This window comes from Hemiscyllium ocellatum, chromosome 9 (genome assembly GCF_020745735.1).
Source record: "Hemiscyllium ocellatum isolate sHemOce1 chromosome 9, sHemOce1.pat.X.cur, whole genome shotgun sequence".
NCBI lineage: Eukaryota > Metazoa > Chordata > Chondrichthyes > Orectolobiformes > Hemiscylliidae > Hemiscyllium > Hemiscyllium ocellatum.
In genome coordinates, this window is record NC_083409.1 from 60,324,594 (window position 1) to 60,341,566 (window position 16,973).

General features: G+C 38.3%; 2 protein-coding genes across 2 annotated transcripts in view; one reads left to right on the forward strand and one right to left on the reverse strand.

Moving 5' to 3' along the window:
- The window catches only part of si:ch211-198n5.11 (methylcrotonoyl-coenzyme A carboxylase 2), a 73,246-nt gene extending 62,613 nt beyond the window's left edge, over window positions 1-10,633 (forward strand). Inside the window, exons 10-13 of the mRNA XM_060829783.1 lie at window positions 2,107-2,229; window positions 3,703-3,845; window positions 5,242-5,323; window positions 10,384-10,633. Of these exons, the coding sequence (XP_060685766.1) occupies window positions 2,107-2,229; window positions 3,703-3,845; window positions 5,242-5,323; window positions 10,384-10,467 (432 nt within the window). The 3' untranslated portion in view covers window positions 10,468-10,633. The remainder of the gene's footprint in view (window positions 1-2,106; window positions 2,230-3,702; window positions 3,846-5,241; window positions 5,324-10,383) is intronic.
- Window positions 10,634-15,864: 5,231 nt separating this feature from the next.
- Window positions 15,865-16,973, reverse strand: part of LOC132818734 (retinoid isomerohydrolase-like) — a 38,893-nt gene continuing 37,784 nt past the window's right edge. Inside the window, exons 11-12 of the mRNA XM_060829784.1 lie at window positions 16,798-16,909; window positions 15,865-16,013 (exon numbers count right to left, since the gene is read on the reverse strand). Of these exons, the coding sequence (XP_060685767.1) occupies window positions 15,865-16,013; window positions 16,798-16,909 (261 nt within the window). The remainder of the gene's footprint in view (window positions 16,014-16,797; window positions 16,910-16,973) is intronic.

Sequence of the window (16,973 nt, forward strand, 5' to 3'; positions counted from 1 at the left end):
TATTGGTAGTTGGGGAATAGTGTTTGAAGAGAGACCAGAAAGGATGGCTTTAGTTTTTCCATAGTTAATTAGAGGAAATTCTTTACGGATAATTTATCATTAACAGGACAGGTAAGAGAAGTGATTAAAAGATTGAGTGTGGTATCATCAGTGTGAATGTTACAACTAAAGCTTTGATCTTAGATGATGTCATTGAGGTACAGCTGTAGATGAGAAATAGGAGAGGACCTAGGATCAATCCTCTTTCAAATATTTATCATATTCTTTCTTGACCCAGACAGAATTGTAGTTAGTTGTTAGGTTTGGTGTAGGAGTAGCACTTCTTCAGCATTAAACCATGTCCTCCTGACAGTGAGAGATTGCATTCTCTTTGCAAGTGAAATGCATCACTGGCGTTGTTCACACATGTAGTTTTAAGCAGATATCACTATGGAGAAAATTTAACTGGGAGTGGGGTTCCAGCAGATAGGGGAGTAACAAGTATCAAAATTACCGAAGGTCAGCAGTGAAAGGAGTAGCACTTGGCTGATGGATGGGATCAGATATTTGGGGAGTCGAATCCACAAACTGGCACCAAAAGAAGCTTTGTTAGTCCATGCAGGGAGTAGGTTTCAGTGGGTCAGGCTGGAGAATATCAAGACTGAGGAAACTAAAACCTTTCAACTGTTCCTGGGCACACAATGAAATGGCTTCACTTAGTTCTGGAGCCATTTCTCACCTGGTAAGAAACCTGCAGAGGTTCCTTAATTAGGCCAGTTAAAAACTAGTCAAAGCCTAAAGTCTTTGGCAATTTATATGCTTGTTAAAAGGACTCCGAACTGATCCAACAGGTGCTTTTCTCTAAAGAGCAGATTAAAGCCGAAGACTCAAGATTTGGCTAGAACATAAGTCAATAAGCGACACAGTGGCTCAGTGGTTAGTACTGCTGCCTCACAGCACTAGGGACCCATTTCGATTCCCACCTCGGGCAACTGTCTGTGTGGAGTTTGCACATTCTCCCCGTGTCTGCTTGGGTTTCTTCTGGGTGCTCCAAAGATGTGCTGGTCTGGTGAATTGGCCATACTAAATTGTCCCATAGTGTTAGGTGCATTAGTCAGGGGTAAGTTTAGGGTGGAGGAATGGGTCTAGGTGGATTACTCTTCAGAGGGTCAGTGTAGACCTGTTGGGCCGAAGGGCCTGATTCCATACTGTAAGGAATCTAATCAAAACTAAGAGATCAATTGTGACTGTTTTTCCTGTTTCTGCAAGTGGCTGGGATTAAAATTGCCCCTTTGTTTCAATCAGGAATTGATATACTAGATGATTCTACTTGCCTCCTTAGTCCATGAAGATTTAGACCTAAAAATTGCATTGAATACGCATGACTGTGAATCCTCTCATCTCATTACACAAGCAGATGAGAAGAACTGGGATTGCATGGCTTGAATACTGCCACTGGGTATAATGGGAACCTGCTTACCAGGGCATCCAGAAAATATGGTGCAAATCAAAGAGTCAATCACCCCATCAAGTTCAAGCATTTTACATGTTTAGTATCCTGGAGATCTGTTTGGGATAGTAGGTTTGGGTTAGGGTTCCTTTGGTATAGTGGTACCTCTGGGCCAAGAGATGTAAGTTCAAATTGCACCTGCTCCTGGTTCTGAACAGGTTGTTTAAAAAATATCTAAAAACGCTTGTGTCCGATCTGTAAAAGCTGAAAGGCTGTTATCTTTTCTAATTCTTTTGGACATATTTGAGATCAGAACTTTCTGAATCTGAGCCCACTGTCCTTTAAAACCTGGGCTAATTGTTCATCAATGTTAGCGTTTAATATAAGGAATGTGAATGACCATGTTCCAAGAATTAACTTGATAAAATCAGCTCAGAAGGTGCTTTTGTTTGCCCAAATTTTCAAGACTTGTTTTCCTTGAGTTGAGAGGTTATCTAATGGGGGTTTAAAAAACATTAATCCTTTTAATGGTAATTAAAATGTATGTTCTTGGTGTTCATTCGGAAGTTCACAATAAAGAATAATCAATATTGAAAATACTGTTTCCTTTTTTAAGTCTTCTCCTGATTCATGTGCATTATGTAATTCAGCAAATCATCTTGTGGTTTTCTTTATAGGCTGAAGATGTTACCAACCAACTTAAGGCCCAGGGCACGATGATATCAGCTGTGGCGTGTTCCACCGTTCCCAAGATAACCATTATAATTGGAGGCTGCTATGGTGGTGAAAGTTTTCCTATGGTACATTCTAGAAATGTCATTGTATGGCCCTTATACCATTGAAGATAATTGTAGTTTAAAAGTAGTGTTTTCCAGGAGTTCTATCTTGTGGAGAAAGCACAGGCAGAACATAGTCTAGTTAGTTTAATAATAATAATTGTATTCTGAGATTCAATTCAATTCCTGGTCTACACTCTGTTGGCTCCTGTTTGGGGATGATAGGAATAATTTAGTATCCTGAAGTTAGGAGGGTAAAGACAAGCCAAAGCTATTATTCCTGATCTCTATTCAGTGTCTACTGCTGGATGGTGTACTCATATATGTCAGACAAAATATTTGGGCTTGCCTGTGATTCCTCTTTGTTTTGTTGGTTCTGTTCTAATCGAGGCAAGAACATTGGTTAAAAGTGATGGTGAGATGAGACTTCTGTCTACTGCTATCACCTCACTATAACTGACCTGTTTTTTCTGGATCAGGAATCATCTGGTACGCTAAAAAAGCTTTAGCAGGATCCTGCTAATGATACTGCATGGGGACTATCACTTCTGCACACAGAGAGCCAAGAAATCATTTAAAGAGTGCAACAAAGCTCCAAAGAGGGAACAAGATGCTCACAGTGTGCAACTGACACTCAAGTTTGCTTCCTGACCCTAATACAAACCTACATCCAAAATAGAACAAGATGCTTATTCATTTTGCTGATTTTCTGCTTATGGTCCTGGTGCCATTGAGCCTGTAAAACAGTGTACACATAGGCTGTTTACCTACCACACTGCATCCAGTGAGTGTTCTTGACACCATATTTTCAGTTGTGACATTTTTAGAAATGCTTTTTCCCCATTTTCTCTGTAATCAATACTGCTCCTCCCACATTTTTTGGGCATCACTTAACTATTGTGCAATTAATTGAATTACTAACAATAAATTGAGTGAGGAGAAAGGAGTTGATGCAGCAAATTAGAGTAATGTTACCCTAAATCAACTACATGTGTGCAGTTCAATCTGGAAGGTGGGATAGAAGTGGCAATATTAATATTGTAATATGAACAGTACTGTTGCAGCCTTAGGCATAAGGTAATTTAAAAAGGCTTACTGATAACTTGTCCAATTCTGATTGTTAAATATATTTACAGAAAAATTTCCATGAAGATTTTTTTCTATATCTCACTGTTACCTCAACCAAACCAAGAGAAAAGGTGTTAATAATTTGTGCAAATTCTCTGGGAGTTTGCTGAAATTTGGGATAAATGTTGTGTAAAATCTTTAGGCCACTATTTTAATGCTGAAAATTTCACAAATGTTATTGTACTTGTCTTAGGGTTCCATTTGATAAGAAAATCCTTCTGTTCTATTTGTGGCCATATAAATGAAAGTTAACAAATGGAAGATTATAATTAAGAAAATAGTACAGGAGGGCACATTATTGGTTATTGCACGTTATGTTCACTTGGATCTGTGTGGATAATGTTTAAGTGAAATTTACATATGTTTCAGTGCGGTAGATCATTTGATCCGAACTTCCTTTTTCTATGGCCCAATGCCAGGATTGGACTAGTTGGCCCAAGTTACTTCCGAGAGATCCAGAAATCCGATGGTGAAATCCAAGATGAGACACAACTGAAGATCATGAAAGAAATGTTAGTATTGTCAGATCAGCCATGAACTCCCAATAAATGGTGGAGCAGGCTTGGGCCAACCAACCTATTCCTGTTCCTATTTCTTATGGTCCTAGTTTTGATAATAACTGTTGACTATTAATTTCAGCACTAGATCTTTTATAGTTAATTTTAATCCTGTTTTCAGTCATTATCAATGTATGTCCATCTGGCCTGATATTATCAAAATTAGATATTATCAGTACTGTGACCTCAGCTTTTTCTGATATACGTTAATAACTTGGCCTTCAAATTGCATGCACAATATTGAAATTTATGGAAGGTTTGAAACTTGTAAGTACAGTAAGTAAACTGTGAAGAAGATTGTACGAGTTTAAGATGACATGGGTAGGTTGGTGCAATGAATATGCAGAAAATTCTAAGTTGAAGCATTTAGATCAAAGTATTAAGATGGTTTTCCTTTGACCAAAGAATATAAAGAGGATATTTTATTCAATAATTTAAAATCATGACTGGTTTAGGTAAAGTAATTAGAGAATGTTTCCAATAGTTGACAATAACCAGAAAGCACAGATTTAAGGTAATTGATAAAGAAAGCAGAGGCAACATGAAGAACTTTTCACACAATGAGAATTTGGGATTTTGTATGTGCTGCTTACTAGGTTGATAGACAGGTTAAATAACAGCATTTGAAAGGAAATTTGACACATTATTGAAGGAGAAATTATTGCAGCAATATGGTGAGGGGTTACAGAAATAGGAATGTACTGAAAAGGGACAGCAATCATTTCTTGGGCTAAATGACCTCCTGGATCTTGTACTTTTTTTTATGATTACTGTGCTTTTAAAGCCTCCTTTGGTGATCAGTTAGCACCATCCAAGTTGGGCATTAATCAAGAGGCCTGTCTATTATAGCTGTTCATTGGATAATTTCACTAAGTCATCAAGGGAACCTCATTTTGTAATCTAAAGCTAAAATCAGGAGTTAATTGATCAGTTTAGCTGTTGATCAACTCTTTATTAATGTCAGATTTTTAAAAAATGCCTCTCAGTTTTGGTGGAACCTGAAAATGTATTGATGAATTAAAAATTTCAGCACCTTTTGTCATCAAAAACAGCATCACAGATTCCACAATTTGATGTAAACATGCTAGTCCTTTAATTTTTAATTTGATCAACAAGTCTTAGTTTTATGCAAATAATCTTGAAGTCTGAACTACATGAAACATCTATTAATTGTAAATTAATAAAAAAAGGAGTGAGGTATAACCTTTTACTGTATTTACAGAATTTAGAAATAGTTCAACCCTCTATAAATGTGATTAATATATGTACTTTGCATTTGGTTCAAAGTAATATAGAAAGTCTGATTTTGAATGATTACGTGGTTTCACACCAAAACCATTTTTCTCTTTAGGCTGGAGAACGAGAGTTCTGCTTTTCACTCCTCTTCCAGAGTTTGGGATGATGGTATAATACTGCCTAAAGACACTCGGATGGTAAATTCACATTTCAATTAGCTATAGTTTGTGCTGCATTTGCCTAGTTATGTTCTTATTTCATAATAGCCCCATCTCATTCCTGAGTTTTTTCCCTTCTATTCCTGATACATTTTCACAAGTGCAAGAATTGTCTGCATATCTCACTCTAGGGGTCATTTATTACTTGTGACGTTTTTTCAATTTGTAAAAGTAAAAGGCAATTTGGAGTATATAGTCCTTTGTATGTAGCAATTTCCAGAGTCAAAATGATGAATTATTAACAAACTATCTCAAAATCTATTTCTATGAGGCTTTATTAAGATAATGTCTATGGAGATGTTTTCATTTGGAAACATGTTTTCTAAACTGTGAATCAAAATGAAAAATTTGATCCATATCACATATGTAGAAATAAGCCTTGGTGAACTGGGGTAAATTTCTTACTTTGCATTCTTTTTGAAAAGAAATCAATGAACTTTTTTGAACATTTACTGACTCGGTTTCTCCCTGTCTTACTCTATTCTGAAGGCACTGACTAAAGGAGTGGGTATGAGTCCATGGGCACTAACAGCTTCCAAGTTATTCATCTAGTAATGTTGTAGAACAGAGAGACATAGGGGTTCAGGTACATAATTCTTTGGTGTTTGTGTCGCATGTAGACAGGGTGGTTAAGAAGGCATTTAACGCACTTTCTTCATTGCTCATATCTATGTGTATAGGAGTTGGGACGTTGTATTAAGGTTATACAGAATGTTGGTGAGGCATCTTCTGGAGTACTGTGTCCAATTCTGGTAGCCCTGTTATAGGAAAGATATTATTTAGCTGGAGAGGATTCCAAAGAAATTTACCAGAATGTTACCAGGAATGGAGAGTTTGAGTTGTAAGGAGAGGCTGAATAGGGTGAGACTTTTTTTTCACTGGAGCGTAGGAAGTGGAGAGGTGACCTTATGGAGGTTTATAAGATCATGAGGGGCATAGATAAGATGAATGGTAGGTGTTCTTTCCCTAGGGTGGAACATTTCAAGACTAGGGGGGATATTTTTAAGGTGAGAGGAGAAAGATTTAAAAACGACACGTGGGACAACTGTTTTTTAACGCAGAATGGTTTGTGTGTGGAATGAACTTTCAGAGAATGTGGTGGATGAGGGTACAGTTACAACATGTAAAAAACATTTTAATAAGTAAATTATTAAGAAATGTTTGGACGAATATGGGCCAAATGCAGGCAGGTGGGGCTAGTTTAATTTGGTGTTCTGGTCAGCATGGACAGGTTGGACTGAAGGGTCTATTTCCGTGCTGTATGACTTTGACCGTAATGGTATTAGTTGCCAATGTCTCAGAGGATGATAGGGTTGATCTCTCATTACAGAGAGATGACTGGTGATGAGTTTAACTTGAGGGTCACCACATCTCAAGGTGACTGGTGAGGTCAGGAAGGCAGGACTTTCATAGTGCCGTCAGGCAGTGTGGGAATTTGACTCACATTATTGGAGTCAATCTGCATCACAAACCAGCAACTGGCTCCCTAGTTATTCAGTTATCAGAAGTATGAAAGCTAAGTCTGATCTTCATGTAGTTACTAGCAGTCACCTCAGCAGTGAGACCATGATTAATATTTCTCCCCTCCCTTATTCAGAAGCAGTGAGATCAGTTGCAGTAGTATTGCTATACCTCCATTTTGGTCAGCACCTCTCAAACAAAGTTTCAGGCTTTCCAGATGTTCCAACATACACAGCTGACATTATGGCTGTGTGGTGTGGGTGACTACCTAAAGAGCCTTTGTTAAAGGTAGTGACCAAACAGAACTCGGAGGTTTCCTTTGCTCCACTTGGGCTCCTGACTAAGAATTGTTTTCTCTTTCCAGCTAAACTGTCCATGCTCCTGCCCTTTGTGAGTTCCTGCCTTCCTAGCCTCATGATCAACTTGCTCAGTGATCTCTATGTATTCCATCCTCACTTGTATCCTGTCACTCTCCAGCTCGGTTTGTCTATTTGACTGTGCTGTGCTGTCTCTGTGATCCTGCTTTATTTCTGTTCCCCTAATGCTTTCTCCATTCTCTGCTTTCTCTATTTGTGCTAAAGATAGACATAAACTCGAGTGAGAAGCAGATACCCACAGATCTCACAGATCTCTAAGGTATTGATAGTTTGTTAAAAAACATTATTATAACTTCTTTTTGCAACATTTTTGTATTATGAAGTCTTTTATAGCATTATACTTTAGTTTCATGTGTTACTGTTTCATTTGGAAAGGGTTCCTTTAGTCAAAAAAAGTTTTGAGCCCATGGTTTAGTTGAGCAATCTGCACTTGGAACAAACATTGACTTGATTCTTACTGGGCTGTCTGAACTCGTATTGCCCGGAGTGTGCCACTTTATTAAGCATTGATTAAGGGTCCTACTTCATTCACGTTCCTAAAATGCAAGGTAAATTACGATTTTCAAAACAGGGAACAAATACACAAAAAGTGTTCCTTGACTTTGATTTTTCTTTCCTCTTGTTATGACTAACTCTTATTATCTTTCCACAGCTATATTTCTTTCACATTTGAATTCCAAATACGCATAAGAGCCTACTTTAATTGTTCTTCTGCCTTCATTGGTGTGACAGCTGCCCTCTTAGTCTCAATTTTGAAAGTTGATGACTGACTGATCTGGCAACTGTGTACCTTCTCTTTCTCCATGGTCAAATTGTTTATTACTCCAGGACTATCATCTTTCTTCATTCATAATCTGTGTCCACCTGGAACTCCACATGTAAAGAACTCTGACTTTTTTTATTGTTAAAATAAAATTCATTTGCAAAGTTGCCTCTTCCGAATCTCTTTCAACTCTTGCTTCTAAAATAAACCTTTGTTGAATTGTCCATTATATTAGTTCTGGCCTGACATATATTTTGAGTATTCCATTGTCATCTAATTCTAGTCAAACCTGTTCTCCTCTTCCTATTACCAAGAAGAGATGCAATGACCTAGAAGCTGCATTCTGTTGGACTTGTCAGTGTTTGGTGATGTTTCAAAGGTTCTCAATCATCATTTAGGGTTTTTACAAATATATTAAGGACAAAAGGGTAACTCGGGAGAGAATAGGGCCTCTCAAAGATCAGCAAAGCGGCTTTTGTGTGGTGCCACAGAAAATGGGGGAGATACTAAATGAATATTTTGCATCCGTATTTACTGTGGAAAAGGATATGGAAGATATAGACTGTAGGAAAATGGATGGTGACGTCTTGTAAAATGTCCAGCTTACAGAGGAGGATATGTTGGATATCTTGAAACGGTTAAAGGTGGATAACTCCCCAGGACCTGATCAGATGTACCCGAGAACTCTGTGGGAAGCTAGAGAAGTGATTGCTGGGCCTCTTGCTGAGCTATTTGTATCATCGATAGTCACAGGTGAGGTGCCAGAAGACTGGAGGTTGGCAAACATGGTGCCACTGTTTAAGAAGGGTGGTAAAGACAAGCCAGGGAACTATAGACCTGTGAGCCTGACCTCAGTGGTGGACAAGTTGTTGGAGGGAATCCTGAGGGACAGGATATACATGTATTTGGAAAGGCAAGGACTGATTTGGGATAGTCAGCATGGCTTTGTGCGTGGGAAATTATGTCTCACAAACTTGATTGAATTTTTTGAAGAAGTAACAAAGAAGATTGATGAGGGCAGAGCAGTAGATGTGATCTATATGGACTTCAGTAAGGCTTCGACAAGGTTCCCCATGGGAGACTGATTAGCAAGGTTGGATCACATGGAATACAGGGAGAACTAGCCATTTGGATACAGAACTGGCTCATAGGGTAGTGGCGGAGGGTTGTTTTTCAGGCTGGAGGACTGTGACCAGTAGAGTGCCACAAGGATTGGTGCTGGGCCCTCTACTTCTTGTCATTTACATAAATGATTTCGACGTGAGCATAAGAGATACAGTCAGTAAGTTTGCATTTGACACCAAAATTGGAGGTGTAGTGGACAGCGAAGATGGTTACCTCAGATTACAACAGGATCTGGACCAGATGGGCCAATGGGCTGAGAAGTGGCAGATGGAGTTTAATTCAGATAAATGCAAGGTGCTGCATTTTGGGAAAGCAAATCTTAGCAGGACTTATACACTTAATGGTAAGGTCCTAGGGAATGTTGCTGAACAAAGAGACCTCGGAGTGCAGGTTCATATATCCTTGAAAGTGGAGTCGCAGGTGGATAAGACAGTGAAGAAGGCATTTGGTACGCTTTCCTTTATTGGTCAGAGTATTGAGTACAGGAGTTGGGAGGTCATGTTGCGGCTGTACAGGACATTGGTTGTACAAGATGTTGTGAAAGTTGAAAAAGTTCAGAAAAGATTTACAAGGATGTTGCCAGGGTTAGAGGATCTGAGCTACAGGGAGAGGCTGAACAGGTTGGGGCTGTTTTTCCCTGGAGTGTTGGAGGCTGAGGGGTGACCTTATAGAAGTTTACAAAATTATGAGGAGCATAAATAGACCAAGTCTTTTCCCTGGGGTGGGGGAGTCCAGAACTAGAGGGCATAGACTTAGGGTGAGAGTGAAAAGATATAAAAGAGACCTAAGGGGAAACTTTTTCACGCAGAGGGTGGTACATGTATGGAATGAGCTGCCAGAGGAAGTGTTGGAGGCTGGTACAATTGCAACATTTAAGAGGCATTTGGATGGGTATATGACTAGGAAGGGTTTGGAGGGATATGGACTGGGTGCTGACAGGTGGGACTAGATTGGGTTGGGATATATGGTTGGCATGGACGGGTTGGACATCTCTATGACTCTATGAGTTAACCAGTGCTAGTTCTATAGTTTAGGATTTACTTTCTGAATGCCTGTAGATTGAAAAACAGGTATTTGACATGTTGTGCTTTTCCCGTTTTTTTCATTATAACTCTAGCTAAATAGAACAACTGCACACATTTCCAAGTCAGAATATTTTGAAAAAAAATCTTACTGCAAAGTTTGGACTTCAATTACAGACACTGGTTTGAAAAGTATAATTTGTTAACTGAATAACCAAATGCAAGATTTCAAAACATGTAGAAATGTGCTTGTGAACATTGAATCTAACTGTGAAATGTCTCTGATTACAGGTAATAGGTCAATGTCTAAATATCATCAAACAGAAACCTCGATTGCATTCACAACCAGAAAAACATGCTGTCCTGAGAATGTAAACTTGGAGAATGGCACATTTCACCAACTCAATGATTAAAGATGAGCAGCTGCTGTAACAAAAAGCAGCACTGACTCAAATATTATTTATAGTGATTAAGTATTGCAGAGCATGCTCAAAGAACCAATCTAGCTAATATGGTCTTAAAGAGGCTAATTAAAAATAAACATTATCTTGATCCTACAGTGTTCCTGTTTGTTTATTGCAAAAGGTGTGCCTGGCTTACAACCTAAGTACTTAGTATCCCAAACCATTCAAGGTTTCAGTATTGGGAATGGAGTAATTTTCATATTAATACAAACACCATAATGTCAGGTAGAACGCAACTGCTTTCAGCTGCAAATCATGTGCAATAGCAATGTGTACTAATTCTAACCTCAAAAGAACAGCTTCTGCACAGTGCGGTCTCAATGAAGTGACCATCGCTCACCAGCCTGTTAGGAGTTCAAACCCGAGCATCGGCAAACATCTTTGTATCCTCTTTGGCCACAGGTGAGGTCCCAGAGGACTGGAGAATAGCTAATGTTGTCCCATTGTTTAAGAAGAGTAACAGGATAATCCTGGAATTTACAAGCCTGTGAGTCTCACATTAGTGGTAGGTAAATTATTGGAAAAGATCCTCAGGAGCAAGATCTATACACATTAAAAGCAAATGGATTTATTAGCGACAGACATTATGGTTTTGTGCAGGGGAGATCATGCCTCATCAACCTGATCAAGCTTTTTACGACAGTGATGACGATGATTGAGGGAAAAGTAGTTGATATCTAAATGGACTTCAGTCAAGCCTTTGACAAGGTCCCTCATGGCAGACTGGGTGAAGTCATATTGTATCAGGGGTGAGCTGGCAAGATAGATACAGAGGGTAACGGTGGAAGGATAGTGTTTGGAATGGTGGATTGTGACTGGTGTTCCACAGGGATCAGCTGGGACTTCTGCTGTTCGTGATCTACATAAATGATTTGGAGGAAAATTTAGCTGGTCTATTAGTAAGTTTGCAGATGATGTAAGGATCGGTGGAGTTGTGGATAGTGTGGAGGATTGTCCAAGGATACAGCAGGATATGGATTAGTTGGAGGTATGGGCAGAAAAATGGCAGAGGGATTTTAATCTGGACAAATGTGACATGATTTGGAAGGTCAAACACAGGTAGAAATTACACAGTGAATGGTAGAACCCTTAGAAATATTGATAAGCAAAAGGATCTGGTGTGCATGTCTACGGATCACTGAAGGTCAAAGCACAGGTAGCTAAGGTTATAACAAAGGCTCATGCTATGCTTGCCTTCATTGGAAGGCGCATTGAGTATAAGGATAGACAAGTTATGCTGAAGCTTTATAGAACTTCAGTTAGGCCACACTTGGAATATTGCATACAGTTCTGGTCACCACATTCCCAGAAGGATGTTGATGCTTTGGAAAGGGTACACAAAAGGTTTAGTAGGATGTTGCCTGGTATGGGGGATTTTAGCTATGAAGAAAGGTTGGATAGACTGGATTTGTTTTCACTGAAACACAGCATGTTGAGGGATGACCTGATGGAAGTATATAAGATTGTGAATGACATGTATAGAGTGGAGGCTTTTTCCCAGGATGAAAGGGTCAATTACTAGGGGACATATGTTCAAGGTGCAGGAGGGAGGTGATTTTTAAAAGAGATATGCGAGGCAAGTTTTTTCACATCCTGCCAGAGGTGGTGGTGGAAGCAGACAATAACTGCATTCAGGAAGCACCTGGATGAATACATGAATAGGAAGGGGATAGAGGGATACGGGTCCTGTAAGTGAAGACCGTTTTAATATGGAAGGGCAAAATGTGTTGGCACAGGCTTGGAGGGCCAAAGGGTCTGTTCCTGTGCTGTATTGTTGTTTTTCTTTGTACCAACAATGAAAGGTCAGTGAAGTAACCCCTGTCCATAAGTTATCAGTCTGAATGTCTTCAATGTTTTGCCAAATATTTCTCATTTGTTTATTAACTTGATGATTTATAAAGATGCTGCAAACTTGGCAGATTCTAAAATAAAAAAAAATTGATGTCACCTTTTCAGTAAGGTGTTTTCCACCTATTCGGGGATAGGTTTGAACTAAACCAACTTTTTCCAATGCAAAAGGTGAAAAGTTGTCCTGGAGTATTTACAATTACTTCTTCCATTATCATATAATGCACAGCTTCACAAGTGAACAGCTTTTGATTGGAGGAGCAGCTCTTTGCAATATCTTCAGTTACACTTCCCTACATTTCAAACAATGTTTGGTGGACCACAAAGGATCCCTCAATATATGGGTCATCTGTTAGACAAATCTAGAATGCAGATTTTTTTTTCTGGACAGTGTAGTTTAATCTACAATTCTACTCCCATAATTTACAGAATAACCTTGATTATCTGAACGAGACGGGCGTGTAGTATTTTGTTCGGATTGTTTGGATCACAGATTGTTCAGATAACTGATGGTGTTTTTGTGGGACCTTCAGATCTTGTTCAAATAATCCAAAATTCAGATAATTGCCGCACGGATAACCAAGGTTGTTCTGTACTGGTTATTCTGTAATTTAGAGCATTATAAAATACAATTATTACATCATATATTCTCTTTTGCCCTCTCTTTGCCCCTTCCCTGAAGGTATTGCTGTCTAAGGGCAACAAATATACAACTACTGCCAGGAGCCTATTCTTGCATTGAACTGAATTAGAAAATAAACACCAAACTTGGACCCTATCACATCTCCATTGAATGATATGTTCAATTGACATCCATGTATCCAGGCTGTCATTCTGCATCTAGCAATCAGAAGTAAGAACTCCAGTAGAGGTGAATGCCCTCTACTGTCCTGGCTGGCATTAGTGTTGTTTATTTTCATAGAAAGAGTACAATTGAATAACAAAAGATGTTAATGTTGTGTACATTCTTACCAAATATGCTCTGCTTATTACTAGCATCAAACTTATAAAGATGTTCATTCTTCAAGACAAGATCTGGAACTAATTCTGTTTAATGAACTTCATTTGTGATCATTTTCACTTAATTTTAAGAGTATTACTGAAATGATTAATTATTTTTAAGAGACCAGAAGTATCATCTTGATAAAACCTCTTAAGATTACTGGACCTTGTAAGAAATTTTTGTCCACCACATTACAAAAAGGCTCTGTTTATCTAGATTGCACACACACAGAAATGTAGGTCAGTAGTAGACAATAAAATCAGAAGATTTGATGTGCACCAATTAAATCTCTTATGTAGTCAAAGGACATTGAGTTCTTAATCAAGGCTGTATTTAGTGGGAATGTTGACTTGGCACATTTGAGTTTCCAAAATCATATGCTTGTTGTGTACTTTCATGCATTTATCCTCCTGGCCTATATCTCAGTGAATTCACTTTTTGAGTTTATCCTCTTAACTGCACAGAAAAAATGTTTCAATAAGTGCCTTGTATTCATTTTATACTTTGGTGTAGAATAACTTGAAAGAAATGAACACTGCACAATAGTACAATTGAATACGTGGATTTTGAGAAAGTAAACAGAATCAGTGAAGAATGAAAGGAAAGACTTCCACAGATCAGAGCCAACTCAATGGTAAGGTCTGTATTAATGTTGGGGCATTAGGTGGGAAGGCAGACATGAGGTGGGGGCCTGAAATTAAATAGATGCAAAGGGAGCTGGAGATGGATAATGAAGGACTTGAGATGTTAAGTAACGGAGGAAGTCATCAATTAGGGCTGAATGAGGACAGGGGGGAACTTGTAAGGAAGAGGAGGATATTAAATGTGGAAATAGGGTTGTAGCTTTGTGTTTAAGCGACGGATAATATTTTATGGAAAATGGAGCTGAGTGTGTAGCAGACATTCATTAGCAAAATAGATAAGTTGCAGAGGTGAATCTATTAAGATGAACCGCACATCAAGGTTAAGTGATGTGGAGGATGGAATTGGCAGTGAAATTTTGTTAGGTAAAAAGTATTAATTTTAAATTTCACACTTCCCAGTGCCCAAGTTGCAAAAATATAATCTTATTTGCTTTTTACTATCAAACAGGTTTGAAAATGCAGAGGTAAAATATAGAGGACCCAATGTAAAGGAGGATATAATCAATAAGGAATTGTAGCTGCTGTAGATCTGTAACCAAAACAGAAATTGATGAAGGGTCTCTAGACTCAAAATGTTAATGCTGCTTTCTCCCCACAGATGCTGCCATACCTATTGAATTTTTCCAGTAATATCTGTTTTTTGTGTGAGAATATAATCAACTTTGCTTAAAGCTCCAGAGCAGTGAACCAGAGCAATAAAAAACAGTGCATCGTGGCTGCAGACTTCGAATTTAATTTGACCAGAAAGGGATGTAGCAAAAACTAGATTTTGGAAATTGTTAAAGATAAGTTCAAGGAATATTGGAAGTAAACAGTACTGCAAAGAATTTGGAATTTAAAAGGTGCATTTTGAGGACTTGGGTTAGAATGTGAGTTTGGAAAGGGAGGAGAAAATGAGCAGAGCATTCTTCCACATAACAATGAACAATGACTAGGAAAGATACCTGAGCTTTTCAGAAAGCAGTGGAGAAAGGCTCAAAGATGCAGAGGTTTCCCAATGTAATAGTGTTTGAAGATGGTAATGGAAATGAATAGGAAAGAAAGTGCTGATATGGGGCCCTGGTGAGATTTTTTTGTGAAGAGAAAACCAGTCATAGAGAAGGCATAAGAAACAGATTTTTGAGACTAAAATGTCCATAAGTTCTGAGTACTTAGTGATAGACATGAGGTGAAAGGGATACGTTCCATGTTTACATAACTCTAATCTATTGTATTGTGTCATATTGCCAGAAGGATAGCATTTTGTTATCATTATCTCAGGTTGATGATCACAGCTACGTACACTTTAGATCTTGAGGGCAAAATTTGTGTCAGCATGTTTTATTGATCACAACTTAAAAATAAAGCAACTTTGACTTTAATTTAATAACAAATACTCAGCTTTACAAAGTTAATAGGAGAAAGTGAGGACTGCAGATGCTGGAGATCAGAGTTGAAAAGTGGGGCATTTGCAAAGCGCAGCAGGTCAGGCAGCATCTGAGGAGCAGGAGAGTCGATGTTTTGGCTGATTCCTGATGAAGGGCTTACTCCTGAAACGTTGACTCTCCTGCTGCTTGGATGCTGCCTGACCTGTTGTACTTTTCCAGTGCCACAATAATCAACTCTACATAGTTAATGCCAACAATCACTTCCTAATTTTGATGTATATTGCAAAATACAGCTTAGGAATTAAGCTAATGTGATTTTTTACATGTACTAACATAACAGATAAAGTAAGGATTATGCTATTAACTTGTTGTTCTGCATACATTACTTTGTTTTACATTTGTATTTTTGTATGACCATAATATCAGTTACACTGGGTACAAGATCATTATGGTTTGAACATTCCATGGAAGGTAACAGGAATGTTGGTCTCCACTTCTGCCCTGGCTATTTCATGGAGATCCTTGGCATCAAGAATCAAAAGGAAAGCAGGTTTTTGACCTGAGCCTGGGCTTACAACCGAAGTCAGTAACACACCTGTTAACAAAAATTAAATAGTATTTTATAATCATATTTTCTTCTTAATTCAAACAATCTTTCACTGACTCAGCCTAGTATTTAACACTACTTCCACAAATTACTCACCTGCCCGTATTCATATGTGAAATTTAAGGCCCCATACAGGAAATCACATTCATGCTGTTCAGATACAGCTCTGCATTGAGTTAACATGCTAAATGAGCTATCAAGATTTTCGACTAATTTTTATTCCCTCTTTGAAAAAAAGGAAAGACTTGGAAAGTATAAGATTCTACAAAGATTCATTCAGGAGAATAGATGAGAAGACTTCTGCAAAAGTTCCTATACTGTGTGCCTTATCGTACTTCAGCTAAGACTCTGATAACTGAAAATCTATTGTCATGCTCAAGAGGTTCTAAACTGAATTACTGAAATTCCACACCGAGAGCAGTTTGTAAAAACATCACACTTATTCAAATTCAGAGACTTTAAGTTCAGATTGACGGAGTGTGTTACTGGGGAGTTAACTAATTAGAACTGAACAGCCCACCAGTCCTCTTAAGATTTCCACATTTTTCCCAATCAGAATTGCTCTGTCTGCTCGGTTGTTGGTGTGCAGGATTATTTGGAGCCAAAAAGGAAGAATCCTGGGTTAAAATGACAAATTCAACCTGATGTCCCTGCTTGTTTGATATGGGGAGAGCAGACTAGAATCTTCTATTATCATTCAAAATGTTGATGATAAACTGCAAAGTAAGCACCATTTCATATGCTGTTGATTGATCTAATATTAATATTATACCATCATCTTCATCCATTGCATCTGGATGTGGAACAAAGATTGGTTCTGATGGATATGTATCTGGTTCCTGCCATAACCAGTGCTCTTTGGTTTTCACGTTTAACTTGTATATCTGCATCACAGAAAAACAGACATCAGTGGAAACAAGTTCATTTTAGTCGAATGGTTAAAATTTC